The sequence below is a fragment of the Leptonychotes weddellii genome, chromosome 10 (assembly GCF_054177405.1).
Source record: "Leptonychotes weddellii isolate Sample4059 chromosome 10, ASM5417740v2, whole genome shotgun sequence".
NCBI classification, from domain to species: Eukaryota; Metazoa; Chordata; class Mammalia; order Carnivora; family Phocidae; genus Leptonychotes; species Leptonychotes weddellii.
In genome coordinates this window covers 102,475,593-102,488,023 of record NC_138378.1, presented here as the reverse complement: position 1 = coordinate 102,488,023, position 12,431 = coordinate 102,475,593, and the positions used below count along the sequence as shown (strand labels likewise).

The window sequence follows — 12,431 nt, the reverse complement described above, 5'->3', positions numbered from 1 at the left end:
TCACTATTTCATGAATGGTGGCCCTGTCCAGCCTCCCATTGTTTCTCTGTTTCTGCTGTGTTTCTTCCAACCTCTGGAAGTCTGCCCCTAAACCCTAGCCCAGGGCCCCTACACCCTAGCCCGGGTCTCAGCTTCAGACCTCAGGAAGTCTGCCCCTAAACCCTGTCTGCTTTCCGACAGCCTTCCCTGAAGCTGCTCAGCCATGAGCCGCCTCTCCTGGCCTGCTTGCTTCCCCTCGGCTCGGTGCCCAGCCTGCCCACACCCTCGTCACCCTTCGGCACACACCCTCGTCACCCTTCGGCAGCTGGCCTGCCCAGGTAGGCAGACTGGCCAGTTCTGTAGCGAGCAAGCTTCCTAAACCTGGCTGTTCTCACGCACTTACCTCAGCCCTGCCCTGCCCCGGGAGCTGGACTTCCTCCCACTTCCTGGGGCCCAGGCGGTTCTCCCAGGTCCACCCACTCACCCCTGCGTGGGGCTCGGCCCAGAACCCACCCTGCTGTGCCCGAGCTCTGCTCTGACAGCGCAACCCCACAGCAACCATGTGGGTGTGGACAGACATTTCCCAACCGAGGGGTGCCGTGTGGCCCCTCCTGGTAGTTTAACCAACTATTCCTTGGGTGCCTTTGAAGAGATCAGCCTGGTCACCCCTATTTTAATAACTGGACAAGTCAAGGTGAATTCATTTACAGGTAGCTGTAATCCCCAGGACCCAGCATAACACGTCCTTGAGCCATGGTGTATTTCAACAAGAAAGGACTTGAAGTCATAATTTTCCCAAACTTAAAAAAAAATCAGCTTTGCAGCAGATCTGCAGAATGACCCCCTTAGCTGTACCCCGTGGGTGAGAATTCTTGTCTTTTGACAACCCACTGAGCCGCCACTGAATCACCGAATTATTGCAAATTCATTTCTAAATAGAAAGCACTCCGCAGCCACCCATGGAAACATTCCAAGATCTGCAGCTAATATCTAGCGCATTGGCATGCACGGTAGTTCTTCACTTCCATTTTAACCTCGGCAGAAGTTGTGCGGATGACTTGGGAATAAAGTTGGCCGAGAAGCCCCTGGGGGAGACTGGCAGGCGCACGAGTGTTTGTGTGCCTGCGTGTACGTGCGTGTGTGCACATCCTCCTGAGCTCCAGCCCCTGCGGGGCGTGGAGAATAGGCTGCTTGTTTGCAAGGCTTGGTTGCACCCACCCAGTTTGAGAGGCATGTGGATGCGTGGGGCAGAGCATCCGAGACATGCCTGCCTCTGAGACACAATCCGAGGCCGCTCAGCCGCAGGAGTGGGCTGGAAGCTTGGTGTTGAGGGCTTTGGGTCTGTGCTTGGGAGGGAGGAGAGGAAGGAGGGTGTGTGTCTTAATTCCACGTCAGTCTTCCCATCTCTGGAGCAGTCAGCTTCTAAACAAAGCTCTCAACGGTGACTTGAATGCAGTGACACTATTTAACCTTAAAAAAAACCACAAGGCTTTCCAACCATTTGTAGACTAGGTTTGCTTTAGGCAGATGGAGCGAGACTGGAACGAGAAACAAGGGATTCTGGGGCCAGCCACACCTGTTGGAATTTTTGCTCTGTTCTCTTCCTAGCTGTGTGACCTCAGGCAAGACTCTTTCGGGCTTGGGGGAAGGGGCACTTTGGTTTTCTTATCTGCAAAACCCGGAGAATGCTATCTGCTTCATTCTTCGTTGTGCGGATTAATTGAGTCCAGGAAACCAACCCAGGTAAAACCCCCCAGCTCATCAAGCATTCGACAAATGCATTTTCCCCTACATTAAGGCCAGTACTCGAAGGATTAAAGAGTGTCACTGGGGGGTCCAAAGTTATAGTTAGCCTTTGTACCCCAAGGCAAACCAGACTCTGGGCCTGAAAATGGCAAAGGTTTAGAATTTAGCAGACTCTCGGGGCAGTACACCTTCCGGATCTTTCTAGGAGTAGGAGTTTGGTTGACCCACCCTCTATGGGACAGTCTGGTGCTTGGCTGTCACCCATCGCCTTCTGGGGTGACTGGCATCCGTGTGACCCTGTTGGTTGGCCTGTCAGGCTACTTCCTTCTGTTGAGGCTTGTCCTGGGCGCGGCTGGTTCTGGCCTCCCGTTGCAGCCCGTGGCCCAACACGCAGAGTTCTGGGGGAGAGGCGGCCCTGCCACTTCCCCTCAGTTCTGGGGCACAGGGGCTGTTGCATGGCTCTGTGTCCTTCTTGGGGCTCTCCTCACTGCTGCTGCAGAGAAAAAGGACAGATGCAGATCAAACACTCCTCGATTGTTCCTTCTGGCCCCCCGTCCCCGCTCCCCTCCGCCCCCATCCATCCTACCTCTCTCAGTCCCCACGGTCTGTCTCACCCACAGGCCCGTGGACCCCCATGCCAGGCCTCCGCCCTTCCTCACCAGGATTGCCGGGCTGGTGCCGTGCTCATGCTTGCCTGCTCTGGTCAGGCACTGTGGGAGCCGAGCCCCCGGTGTTTGTGCCGACAGGTTGAGTCCTGTTCTCCTCCTCATGCCCAGGATCCCGCTGCTCTGAACAAAGCAGCTCCCTCAGGAACTCTGGGAGCTGGGCCTTTATTTTATTTTTGTTTTTAAAGCACTTCTTGTTTAATAAAGGGCTAGGCTTAGCTAGCCTAAAAAAAAACCCAAAAAACAAAACCCCACCACACCCTGCTTTGCTCAGCAGCCACCCTTTTCCTGAACAGAGTAAAATGCCAAGTGCTTGGCCCAAGCCTGGCATTTGGCTAGAACAGAGCCTCCCAGCTGCTGAGTGACATAGCGAGAGGGCCTTTGAGGGGAGAGGGACACCCAGTGTGCATTGGGGGTGCAGAATGGAGGAGGATCACAAGCGTGGAGGAAGCTCAGGCCAGAAAGGGGACCAGCTCCGGAAGCCACACGGGCTGTGTGCTGGCGGGCTGGCCTCATCCTTACTGCCTGGACGTGGGAATCCGGCTGTCTGTGTTCGAGTCCTGCGCTAACTAGCTGTGTGTCCTGTAGCACATTCATTAATCTCTCTGATTCCCAGTTCCCTTCTTTGTAGAACGGAGATGATGATAGCACGCATCTCACAGGGCGCTCGAAGGTATCAATACTGGGTGAGGCGTGCAAAGTAAACTCTTCGCATACGAACCAGCACATGATAAGCGCTCAGTAAACGACCAGCTGTCATGCTGGTCCTGCTTCGTAGCATGAACAGGAAGTCACGCCTGGAAAGGAAACTAGGGACCACCCTGTCACATGACAGGTAGGCACCTGAGGGTCAAGCCTCGCCATCAGTCACCTCAGGTCCAGGACTGGACCCAGCTCGCATGTGCAGAGACCCAGAAGGTCCTTCTCTCTGCCTCTGACAGCAGGTTCTTAACCATGCCCTGAGCTTTATTCCGCAGCGTGCTCGGCTCAGTGGTTAGGCTTCTGTGAGATGTTGAACCGGTGGAGGGCAAGTTTGAGTCTGGATCCCACTCAGATGAAGGTGGCCGGAATGTGGGGTGAGGTGCGGAACTAAGTGAGGAAGTAAGATGGGCATACACGTGATTTTTAGGCTGTGAGAATCGTACTGTGTTCCTTTGAGCCAGCCTCACCCACGCTGGCCTCGGGCCTCGGGCCCAGTTCCCAGACCCTGCGTGATCAAGTGTGATTTTGTGCGCAGGACCAGCTCCCACCTTCCTTGCTTCTTCTCCCTGTGCCCCTTTTAGAGCAGGGAAAGGCATGTGCAGGATGCACCTCCCCTGGGACCCTTTGCTGCTCCCCGACTGGAGTAGCTAGCAGGAAAGGGAGGGGCATGCCTGGCGTGCGGTGTCAGTGGAGGTGAAAACGATTTTGTCCTAGAACCGTGTCTTCCCCGACCCCAACCAGGTTCCACACCTGTGTGAGGCTCAGGCTAGGAGGGAGATTTGCCTGGTTGCCACGATGTGGCCGTGGTTCCGCCTGATCCCAGAATGGCTGGGGAGGCAGGCTGGCCAGGCGCTGCCCCGCTGGTCGGTTGGGACCCTGATCTGGGAAATAGGGTTGGGGGATTGGGCGGCAGAGAGCCCCTGCCTGGGTGGTCCAGTCTAAGCAAAGACTAAAAGCACTGTATTTAGGGGAGAAAATCTGGACCCTTTCTTGAATGTTCACAGCGCCGCAGCGTGCTAAGACCTAGAGACGGCACCTCCGCCAGGGGATTCAAAACATAAATAACAGTTGAAGCTGTAATTGAGGTTGTTGTAACTGAGCTTCCTAGGTGAGCCTCCAAGGACCGTCCCCAATCCCCTGGGCCCCAAGATCGGGAGGATATAAACATCATCATTTTTTCTATAAAAGGGGCTTGTGCCCGGCATGGGATGATGAGAAGTAGGTCAATGCCAGGTTAGGCCAGGTCATCCTGTCTCTGCCGCTACCTACCATGCGGTGGGTTGCATTCCTGCAAGTCCCTGCTTGGGGAAACAGCCCGTTCTGAGTCTTTCCGGCTCTCTGGCACTGGCTTGTTGGCTAGTTGCATGATCTCAGGCAAATCCTGCCTACTTCCTTGGTCTGGTTTCCCGTATGCAGGAGGGCAGGGAACAGGGTGGGGAAACAGCGCTTTTCTAGCTGGCATGCTTCTGCTCTCAGATGTCAGCTTTACAGGGGTGGAGGGGTGGAGGGAATGGGGGATGAGCATTTTCCCATCACATCCGGCACATGCTCACAGTTTCAGTTCCGAGTGGCTCGGAGGTGTGGTCTTACCAGGAGGCAGGGAAAGGAGTGTGAGCCATTATTGCGACCTTCCACGCAACCTTGGGAAGTCTCCCGTTTATGAATCCTCCTTTCTTTCAAGCTACAAGCACTTCTCCCCACCCCCCCAGCCCATCTCCCTAAGTATTGAGATTCAGGACATAAAACAACCTTTTAGGCTGCCCTATTCTGTGGAGAAGCCTGAGAGAAGGGCATTATTTTCCTCTTGAACAATTTTATGTTACTTTATTATTGCTCCTGCTGTTTTAAAATGTTAGTGTTTTTAATTAATGCCATTTTATTGTCCCTGTTCTCCCAAGCTCTTCTCCTGAAGGGCACAGTTTTAGAAATGTAATAAGAGAATAAGTGGCTAGTGTGAGGGGTAATGCATTAACATTTATCGAGGTTCTTAGATGAAAAGCACTGTGCTGTAGGAAACTCATTTTAGATTTAAGAAAAGAGCAGCATTACATTAAGATTCTTGCAAAAATAATCAATACTTCATTTCTTTCAAGTGGCTGGGGAAGTTTATATAACTATAATAATGCACAACTTTCCCTAGATAATTTTATTTAAAATCGACTGCCGAGTACTTTGTAAAAAATTACCATTTATGCCTCCACAGATTGTGAAGTCTGTAACATGTATCGCTCTGGCCGAAATAAACTGCTGATTGACTCAACAGTGGGCATTTCGAAGACAGCAAGGACTGTGCTGGTTAGCTTTGTCCCATCTGGTATCAAGACACATTGATAAGAGCTCTTCTCCAACAGGGTCTCAGATAGACAGTTTTCTGCCCATGCTGCATCCTGGAGAAGATGCATTTCCCCATGTGTTCTACCCACTTGGGCATATGTGTCTTTCTTTCCATGTTCAGGCAATGGCTCTACCATGCCTCCTGACCTATTGCCATCTCATGCCCAGGCCTGCCTACATGGCTGGGCCAATGACCTGTAGGTCAGCTGCCCTCTCAAGAAAGGCGCACTTGGAACTCGGTCTGCCAAGGGTATTGATGGCCATCCTTCCACCTGATTCTGGTACTCGGTGCCCATGAAGGGTCTTGTTCTTGCTCTGCACACCTCCAATCGGGTAGATGGAGGTGAGGCTAGAATGGAAGAGAAGTGGAGGCAGGTCTTTGGGGGTGTGGGAAAGCTAAACATTTATAGTCCATACCTCTAGGACCAGTCGTCTCAAGGTATGTCCCCTGGGTGTCCCCGAGACACTTTTGAGGGGGATCTATGAAGTCAAAACTATTTTCAAAATACTGTCAAGATGTTATTTGCCTTTTCCACTCATTCTTTCATGAATGTAGAGTGGACTTTCCCAGTCTACGTCTTGTGTGATGTCCCACCAGATGCACTACCGAAGCAGGTCTGAGAAGGTCACCATCTTTCCTGGAAGCCAGACATGAAAGGAATTTGCAAAAATATAAGACAATGCCACTCTTTCCACTAAATGTTTTTGTTGTGGACAATATACCTACTTTTAATGGTAATGTATAATGGGGTCATTGAGAAAAACTAATAAGTATTTTAAATATTTCTCAATTTTGATGTATAATACAGTAAAAAGTGATAGATAGAACCCGCCTGCACAAAGGTTCTTTTGGGTTCTCCATAATTCTGAAGAGTTTTAAAGGGGTCCTGGGGCCAGAAAGTTTGAGAACCTCAGTAAACCAGAGAGAACAGAAATCCGGCTGCTGGTTCCAGACCGTGTGACAGTGGCTCAGCATGGGGTGGAGGGGGTGGGTAGTCACGTCATCTCTTTTTCCTCAGGTGTAAAATAAAGGGGAGGGTGTGCTTGGATTAATGTGATTGTTTTAAACTCTATTTTTTAACACAGCAGAGCTTCTTTCAATTAAAATCTTTCTCGGGAACCTGAAATGAGTGACAGATGAAAGCACAGCTGCTCAAGGATGGGTCCCAGGGCGGGAGGCTGGATATCCCTCAGCCCCCTTTTCCTCTGCCTCTTCCCTTGGACCCCAAGGGCCTCTGGGCTCTATTGGATTAGCGCAGGGCGGTGGCCCGAGGACCCTCCTTACCTGCTCCTGCTGAGTGCGGATTCCCAAGCGTCGCAGGTGGCACCGGGGACAGGCAGCCCGAGGCGGATACTCGGCCGGCGGTCAGAAGCCGTCCTTCTGATGAAAGGCTGAGGGTTGAGGGCACACAGAGCCGGGCCCCGCTGGGAGCCCGCCCTCAGCCGTGGCCCCGAGCTCCTCCAGCCTCCTGCGGGGGTCCCCCGAGGGCCGCCGGCTTCAGGGGGCAGCGAGGCTGGGGTGCGTGGGTGGGCTGCTGAAGGGGGCGGGGCAGCTTCAAACAGAGAGGAGGTGGCCGGGCAGAATATGGAACACGTGTTCCCACATGCTTTAGCTGTGGCTGCCCGACTGTCCTCAGGGTCTCTTGTTTGCTGGGGCCCCTGAGCAGGGGACACTGGGGGGGACGGGGAGGGGCCAGAGGAAGGGGAACTCGCTTCTGTGTGCCGGGTAGGGGGGCTGGAGGCCTTGTGCTGTGCGGGTGGGCTCGCGGGGGCAGTGCTGGGCGGCTTGTGCCAGGGTGGGGGCGAGGCTCCTTCCTTCGTCTCTGGGGGGCTGAGCACCGTGGGGCTTACCGGAGGGCTGATGGGTGGGCTGGGGGAGCCGTGCACGGAGGGGACGCTTGGCTGGGCAGATCTGTGAGAGGGGAGCTGCCTCCTGTCCGCTCGGGCTGTCCAGTGTCCCCTTGCGGCAGAGGCCTTCCTGACCAGCGAGGGGCTTCTCTCCTGGCTCTGCCTGGGGTCCTCGGGAGAATGTGGCCCTCGTGTTGGCCTGGCCAGGCTGGGTTCCAAGGTGCTGTTCGGCCCAGATGTGTGGCTGGAGGGGTGCCAGGGGATGGCCTTCTGGGGATGCTTGGACAGGCTGGTGGCCCTGTCTGCGGGTGCCTGACTCTGAGCCCCTCTGCCCTCCACCTCTGGGTTTCCGCTGGTTGCTGGTGGGTGGCTCAGGTCCAAGGTGAGCTTTCTGGTACTGCAGCCACTCTTGCTGCCCCCTGGCCCTGTGCTGTGGGGCCTGGTGGGGGCAGTCGTGCTCTTGCTGGGTAGCAGGTCAGTGGGGCTCATGGAGGCTCTTAGCTTTGGGGAAGCCCACGTTCTCAGGGCAGGGTCAGCCCCTCCCGGCCCTGGTGCATGGGTCCCGTTGGAGGAGCTTCCTGCTGGCTTGCTGCTCTCTGGGGGCTCCAGAGAGGTGAACGATTTGTCCATCAGGATTTCCAGAGGCGGTGGAGGCAGATGCTCTGGGTCCTCTTCTGTTTCATAGTTGAAATTGAGGTCCTCCCTCTTGGACGCTCCTGCTGTCAGCAGAGGGGGGAAAATAGGAGCTAAGGGCCTCCAGGCTGGGCCCAGCTTGAGAGATTCTCCACTCGCTGCTGGAGAAATTCGGGGCTTTGGATACAAAGGGGCAAGCCCCCTATAAATGGGAAATCTGGGGGGTATGAGGGGGACCCCCCACTTCCTGAGGCAGGGGCTTGGCCTGGCGTCCTTGGAATCTCCCAGGGTCCTCAGACTCTCAGTGGGACTAAAAGTTTCAATGAGTTTCTTGACCGATGTTCTGGTGGGACAGGCCCTGACATTCCAGTCCTCGGCCCCCCGAGCCTCACTGGTCTTCTCACCCGATGGGATGACGACTGGCAGCCCCTCAGGCTCCCCCTGCCGGGGCTGTTCGCTCTCAGGGCGGGGACTGCATTTCTGCACGATGCTCTTGTCCTGACTCGGTAAAATGACGAAGTTCTTGGTGAGGGATGCCTTCAGCTTGCTGCTGGTGATGCTCGGCGCGCTCCCGCAGGTGTCGGACCTCCAAGCCACGGCGCGGGGCTGCGCAACCTGCTCCGGGCTCTGCCCCTGCTGTCGCGCACCCAGGGCGTAAAATGCCTCCAGCCTCCGGCTCAGGTCTCTCTGGACCCTCTGCAGCTCCTGGAGGGTGGAGTCCTCCACTTGGCTCTTCAGACACCCCTCTGACTGGGACCTCCTCTGCCTCAGAGGGGCCCTGGTGCTGCCGCTGGCTGTGCTGGGTCTCGGGGGGACCGCCGTCCTCCTCTCGTCCTCGTCGGCCCAGTCCTGGGGCCCAGAAGGCACAGGGACAAACTTGATCCTTTCGCTGATTGCTTCCTTCATCTTCAGAATCATTTCCTGGGCTTGGGGCTTCCTGAGCTTCCTGGGGTGTGGCTGAAATGGGCCTTCCGGGCCACCAGGTGAAGAGCGCGGCCTTGGAGGGAAAGAGTTTTCCTGCTGTGGACCCAGACTCATGCCACTCACCTGGTCCTCCTCCTCCTCTGGGCTACTGTCCTCCCCTTCAGTGACGGAAGGAGTGTCCACCAAGCGGGAGCCTTTAGGAAAATGTGCTTCTGTGGAGACCCCCATCCCAAGGGAATCACACCGAGTGCTTTTGCCCATCCCCAAAGGCCTGGCGGTCGTAGTTTCTGGGCCTGTGCTCGAGGGGCAAGGGCCCCCTGCTCCACCCTGTGCCGCGGGCCGAACCTTTGCTGATGGAGGCCTCCAGAGGGGGCAGTCCTGGGGTGTGTCTGAACCCATCTGGAAAGGACTTTGCTGCCAGGCCTGTCCTGACAGCCTGGCTTCCACCGTGGATGAAAGCACCAGCTTCCGTTCTGCGGGCTCCGACACCGAGTCCCAGCTGGCTTGCTTGCCCAGCTTGTCCACCAGCTGCACAGAGTCGTTGTCCCCACCAATGCCACTGTCCTCGGAGCACAAGGGCGCACCCTGCATCCCAGGGTCCCCGTGGCCACTCGCCAAGTTCTCCAGTTGCCCCAGAGCCCGCAGGAGGCGTTCATCCACACCCCTCTTTGTGCTCAGCTTCTTTCCCAAGTGGCTCGCGGTGTCATGGTGGTAACTGCTGGAGCCCTCCAGGAAGCGGCCAGTGATCGAGGCCACCGTGCCACTGAGCACCAGCAGCTTGCTGACTGTGTACTGCAGAAGCTGTTGCAGGAGATCTGGCTGGTCCTGAGGCTCTCCTTTCCTCAACGGCCAAGCCAGATCGTCCCGAACTTCCTGGAGGAGCATTTCTCCCTCCTTGGAGATCTCCCCCAAGAGCCGGTTGACCTCATCAAAGCATAGCAGCAGGAAGCTGACCATGGGCTGCAGCAGCTCTTGGGTCTGGGTGGCCTGATGGGTGATGGACAGGATTGCTTCATATTTGGAGATGCAGGTGTGGAGGTAGGTGTAGGCGTGCCGGTGGGCCTTCACCAGGGGCTCAGGGAAATCCACTTTGCCTTCAGGCTCGTGAGCAGGAAGGATGGTCTGGCAGCAATGGCCCTGTTGGCCACACGTGTGGCATCTCAGCTTCCTTTGCTGGGTATTCCTTTCTTCACTCTCTTCCCCAGAAGAGACTGTCCCCTGTGACCCGTGGGAGCTCTGTGTCTTGGATGGAAGGTCCTGAGCCATGTGGCTTTGTGATTTGTCCAGCTGGGATGCGGAGATTCTGGTTTCTGGGGGCAGTCCTTCCATATCTTTCCCTTTGCCTGCAGTGGGATCTCTTGTGAGCTGATAGAGACCTTCAGCTGGGCTTTGGGTCCACCTGGCCCTCGGCTGCTCCTCTGTCAGCCTCTGTCCCTGGGTCGGGTCTCCCCCAGAGTCATAGCAGGTGGAGCTTGGAAGTAGCAAAGGGATGGAGCATCTTCCACCGCCCCCTTGACGTCCCGGCAAAATTGCTTTGGGCTTTTTAAAAAACTGGATGCCACTCTTAGCAACGCTATTAACAACGTCATTGTGGGAAGGTGTACACCCCATGATGCCAGCTTGTAGTTATCTCCCACCCATAGTCTTCACGATTTTCAGAGAATCATCCTTGAAATAGGAACCAAAGGCAGCCTTACCAGTCGGTCCAGGCAATTTCCAGGCCAGAATGCTCTGAAGTCCATGGCGCCGGGTCCTTGGAACCAGCTTTCTTTACTTCCTTGGCCCCACCGTGTAGAGGCAGTGGTGCTTGTGGTCTTGTTGCTCTATGTCTCGAACCCTCCGCTGTGAGGGAGCAATGGGGCAATTCTAAAGGACCTCAGTCTCGTGCACTACGCGCCTGCGTTCTGCTCGAGTCCTGACAGATGTGGATGGCAAGTGGAACTTTAAGCCTATTAGGTTAATCATGCCCTAGCCAGTCAGCACTCACAGTGTGTTCTAATATAGAGCTTCTCAGCATTTACTATCTTGGGAAATGGATTATTTTTGCACGTGCTTATGCTTTTAATTCTGTTCAGACGCCTGCCGTATGAAACCTAGAGAAATGAGCCATAATTGCAAAAAGCTCTGGAAGAGACACATTTGTGGAAGAGAAGGGAGGGCTCGCAGGCTACAGATCCTGGCAGAGAAGCGACCTTCACAGTTTAATAAGGGCAACCCAGCCAAGTGTGCTCCAACCTGCTATTATCAAGGAGACCCCAAAACACACAGTAAACAGTAATTGAAGCAATACGTTGTTGTTTGTGTGGCTTATACAAACTCTACGGCTCTAATGCTAGAGAACTTCTCTAAATAAGACAGGGAATAAAGAAGGCAAGGTGGCTTTCCTTTACACTAGAAAAGTGAGTTGACAGCAGGGAGGACGTCTTCCCTGGTTTGGAGGGGAAAGCAGAGTAAACTCACTGCCATATAAAGCTCAAGGCTGGTCCCTGCGGAGCAGAGGGGCTCAGGGAGGCAATGCTCTTAAAGAAAGAGGCTTTTAATTAAATCTTTCTCATAGGAAAATAAGCCAACCTTAGGCAGTGGGGAGCCGTTTGGTCATTAGGAGTAGAACATTGGGGAAAAATGTATTTTCCTTTTCAAGCACAGCTTCTACACAATCTGAGCGTGGAGCTCTTGTCCATAGTGAAGGGTAGAGGCTGCCCATTTTAAAACTCCTTTTAAACTTGTAAAAAGTGCCACAAGTCTAGAGCAAGGAGTAGAGAGACCTGGGTTCAAATCCTGCTCCTTCTCCTTTTAGTTGGGGGAGCTTCCAAAGTCATCTACCTGCCTTGAGGTAAGCCCATCTTTGGAATGGGGATAATGGTACCTACTTCATGGAGCCGTTGTGGGAATTAAGTTGATTCATGCTTGGTAAGTGCTTGGTGCAGTGCCTGGCCAATGATAAATTAAAAAAGAAAGAGAGAAAGGAAGAAAGGAAAGAAAGAAAGAAAAAGAAAAGGAAGAAAAGGAATTCCTTATTCCTTTCCCCCTGGCATCTAAGCCACTTATAATAATACAAGTCATAAGAAAATTCATGAATTAGCCCAGGACCAAGCCCCAATCCTTTCCTGAATTATCTGGAAATAATGCAGCCCTGGATCTGGGTTTTGGCCCTTTTGTGCGTGCAGAATGACCTTTGCTCAGCACACTGTTGCCTCAGGATTTCCTCACCGTGTCATTCCTCTGCTCTTAAACACACAATCCCTGTCATCTGCACCAGGAAGAGGGGCTTTTACTGAACCATTTCTCATCTTTGCCAGTTGCTAATTTCTAATTTTCCTAATAGAAAAAAAAGATCGTATTGAGCATCTCCTGAAGGTGCTGAGATTGGACTTGATATTCGGGCTTTACAGTTTTCATTTTCTCTTCCAGAGCCCTGTACAACTGAGGAAAATAATCCTGTGGGTGTCCGGATGGTTTCAGAACCAGAAAGGACGGAGGGACACCTCCTGCGCCATGAGCAAGCTGGAGACGGGCGACTGGGGCTGTGTGCAGAGCCTGAGCCTATCACAGCCCTATGCCCCAGAGTGCATAATTAATAAAGTTATCCGATCTGTTTAT

General features: G+C 54.0%; 1 protein-coding gene across 1 annotated transcript; it reads right to left on the bottom strand.

Annotated features, from left to right (window-relative positions):
- Positions 1-239: 239 nt before the first annotated feature.
- PCARE (photoreceptor cilium actin regulator) lies at positions 240-11,393 on the bottom strand. Its single transcript, XM_006741671.3, has 2 exons — positions 6,712-11,393; positions 240-2,218 (listed from the first exon to the last, which is right to left on the bottom strand). Exons 1-2 carry the CDS (start codon positions 10,440-10,442, stop codon positions 2,038-2,040), a joined length of 3,912 nt encoding a protein of 1,303 aa, XP_006741734.3. The 5' UTR covers positions 10,443-11,393; the 3' UTR covers positions 240-2,037.
- Between the last annotated feature and the right edge of the window lie 1,038 nt (positions 11,394-12,431).

Bases quoted from the DNA above. Each gene is read 5' to 3' on its own strand.
- PCARE (XM_006741671.3), bottom strand. From the start codon at position 10,442: ATGGGGTGTACACCTTCCCACAATGACGTTGTTAATAGCGTTGCTAAG. The intron at 2,219-6,711 runs GTAAGGAGGGTC...TTTTCTCTGCAG, and splicing joins TCCGCACTCAGCAGGAGCAG to CAGCAGTGAGGAGAGCCCCA.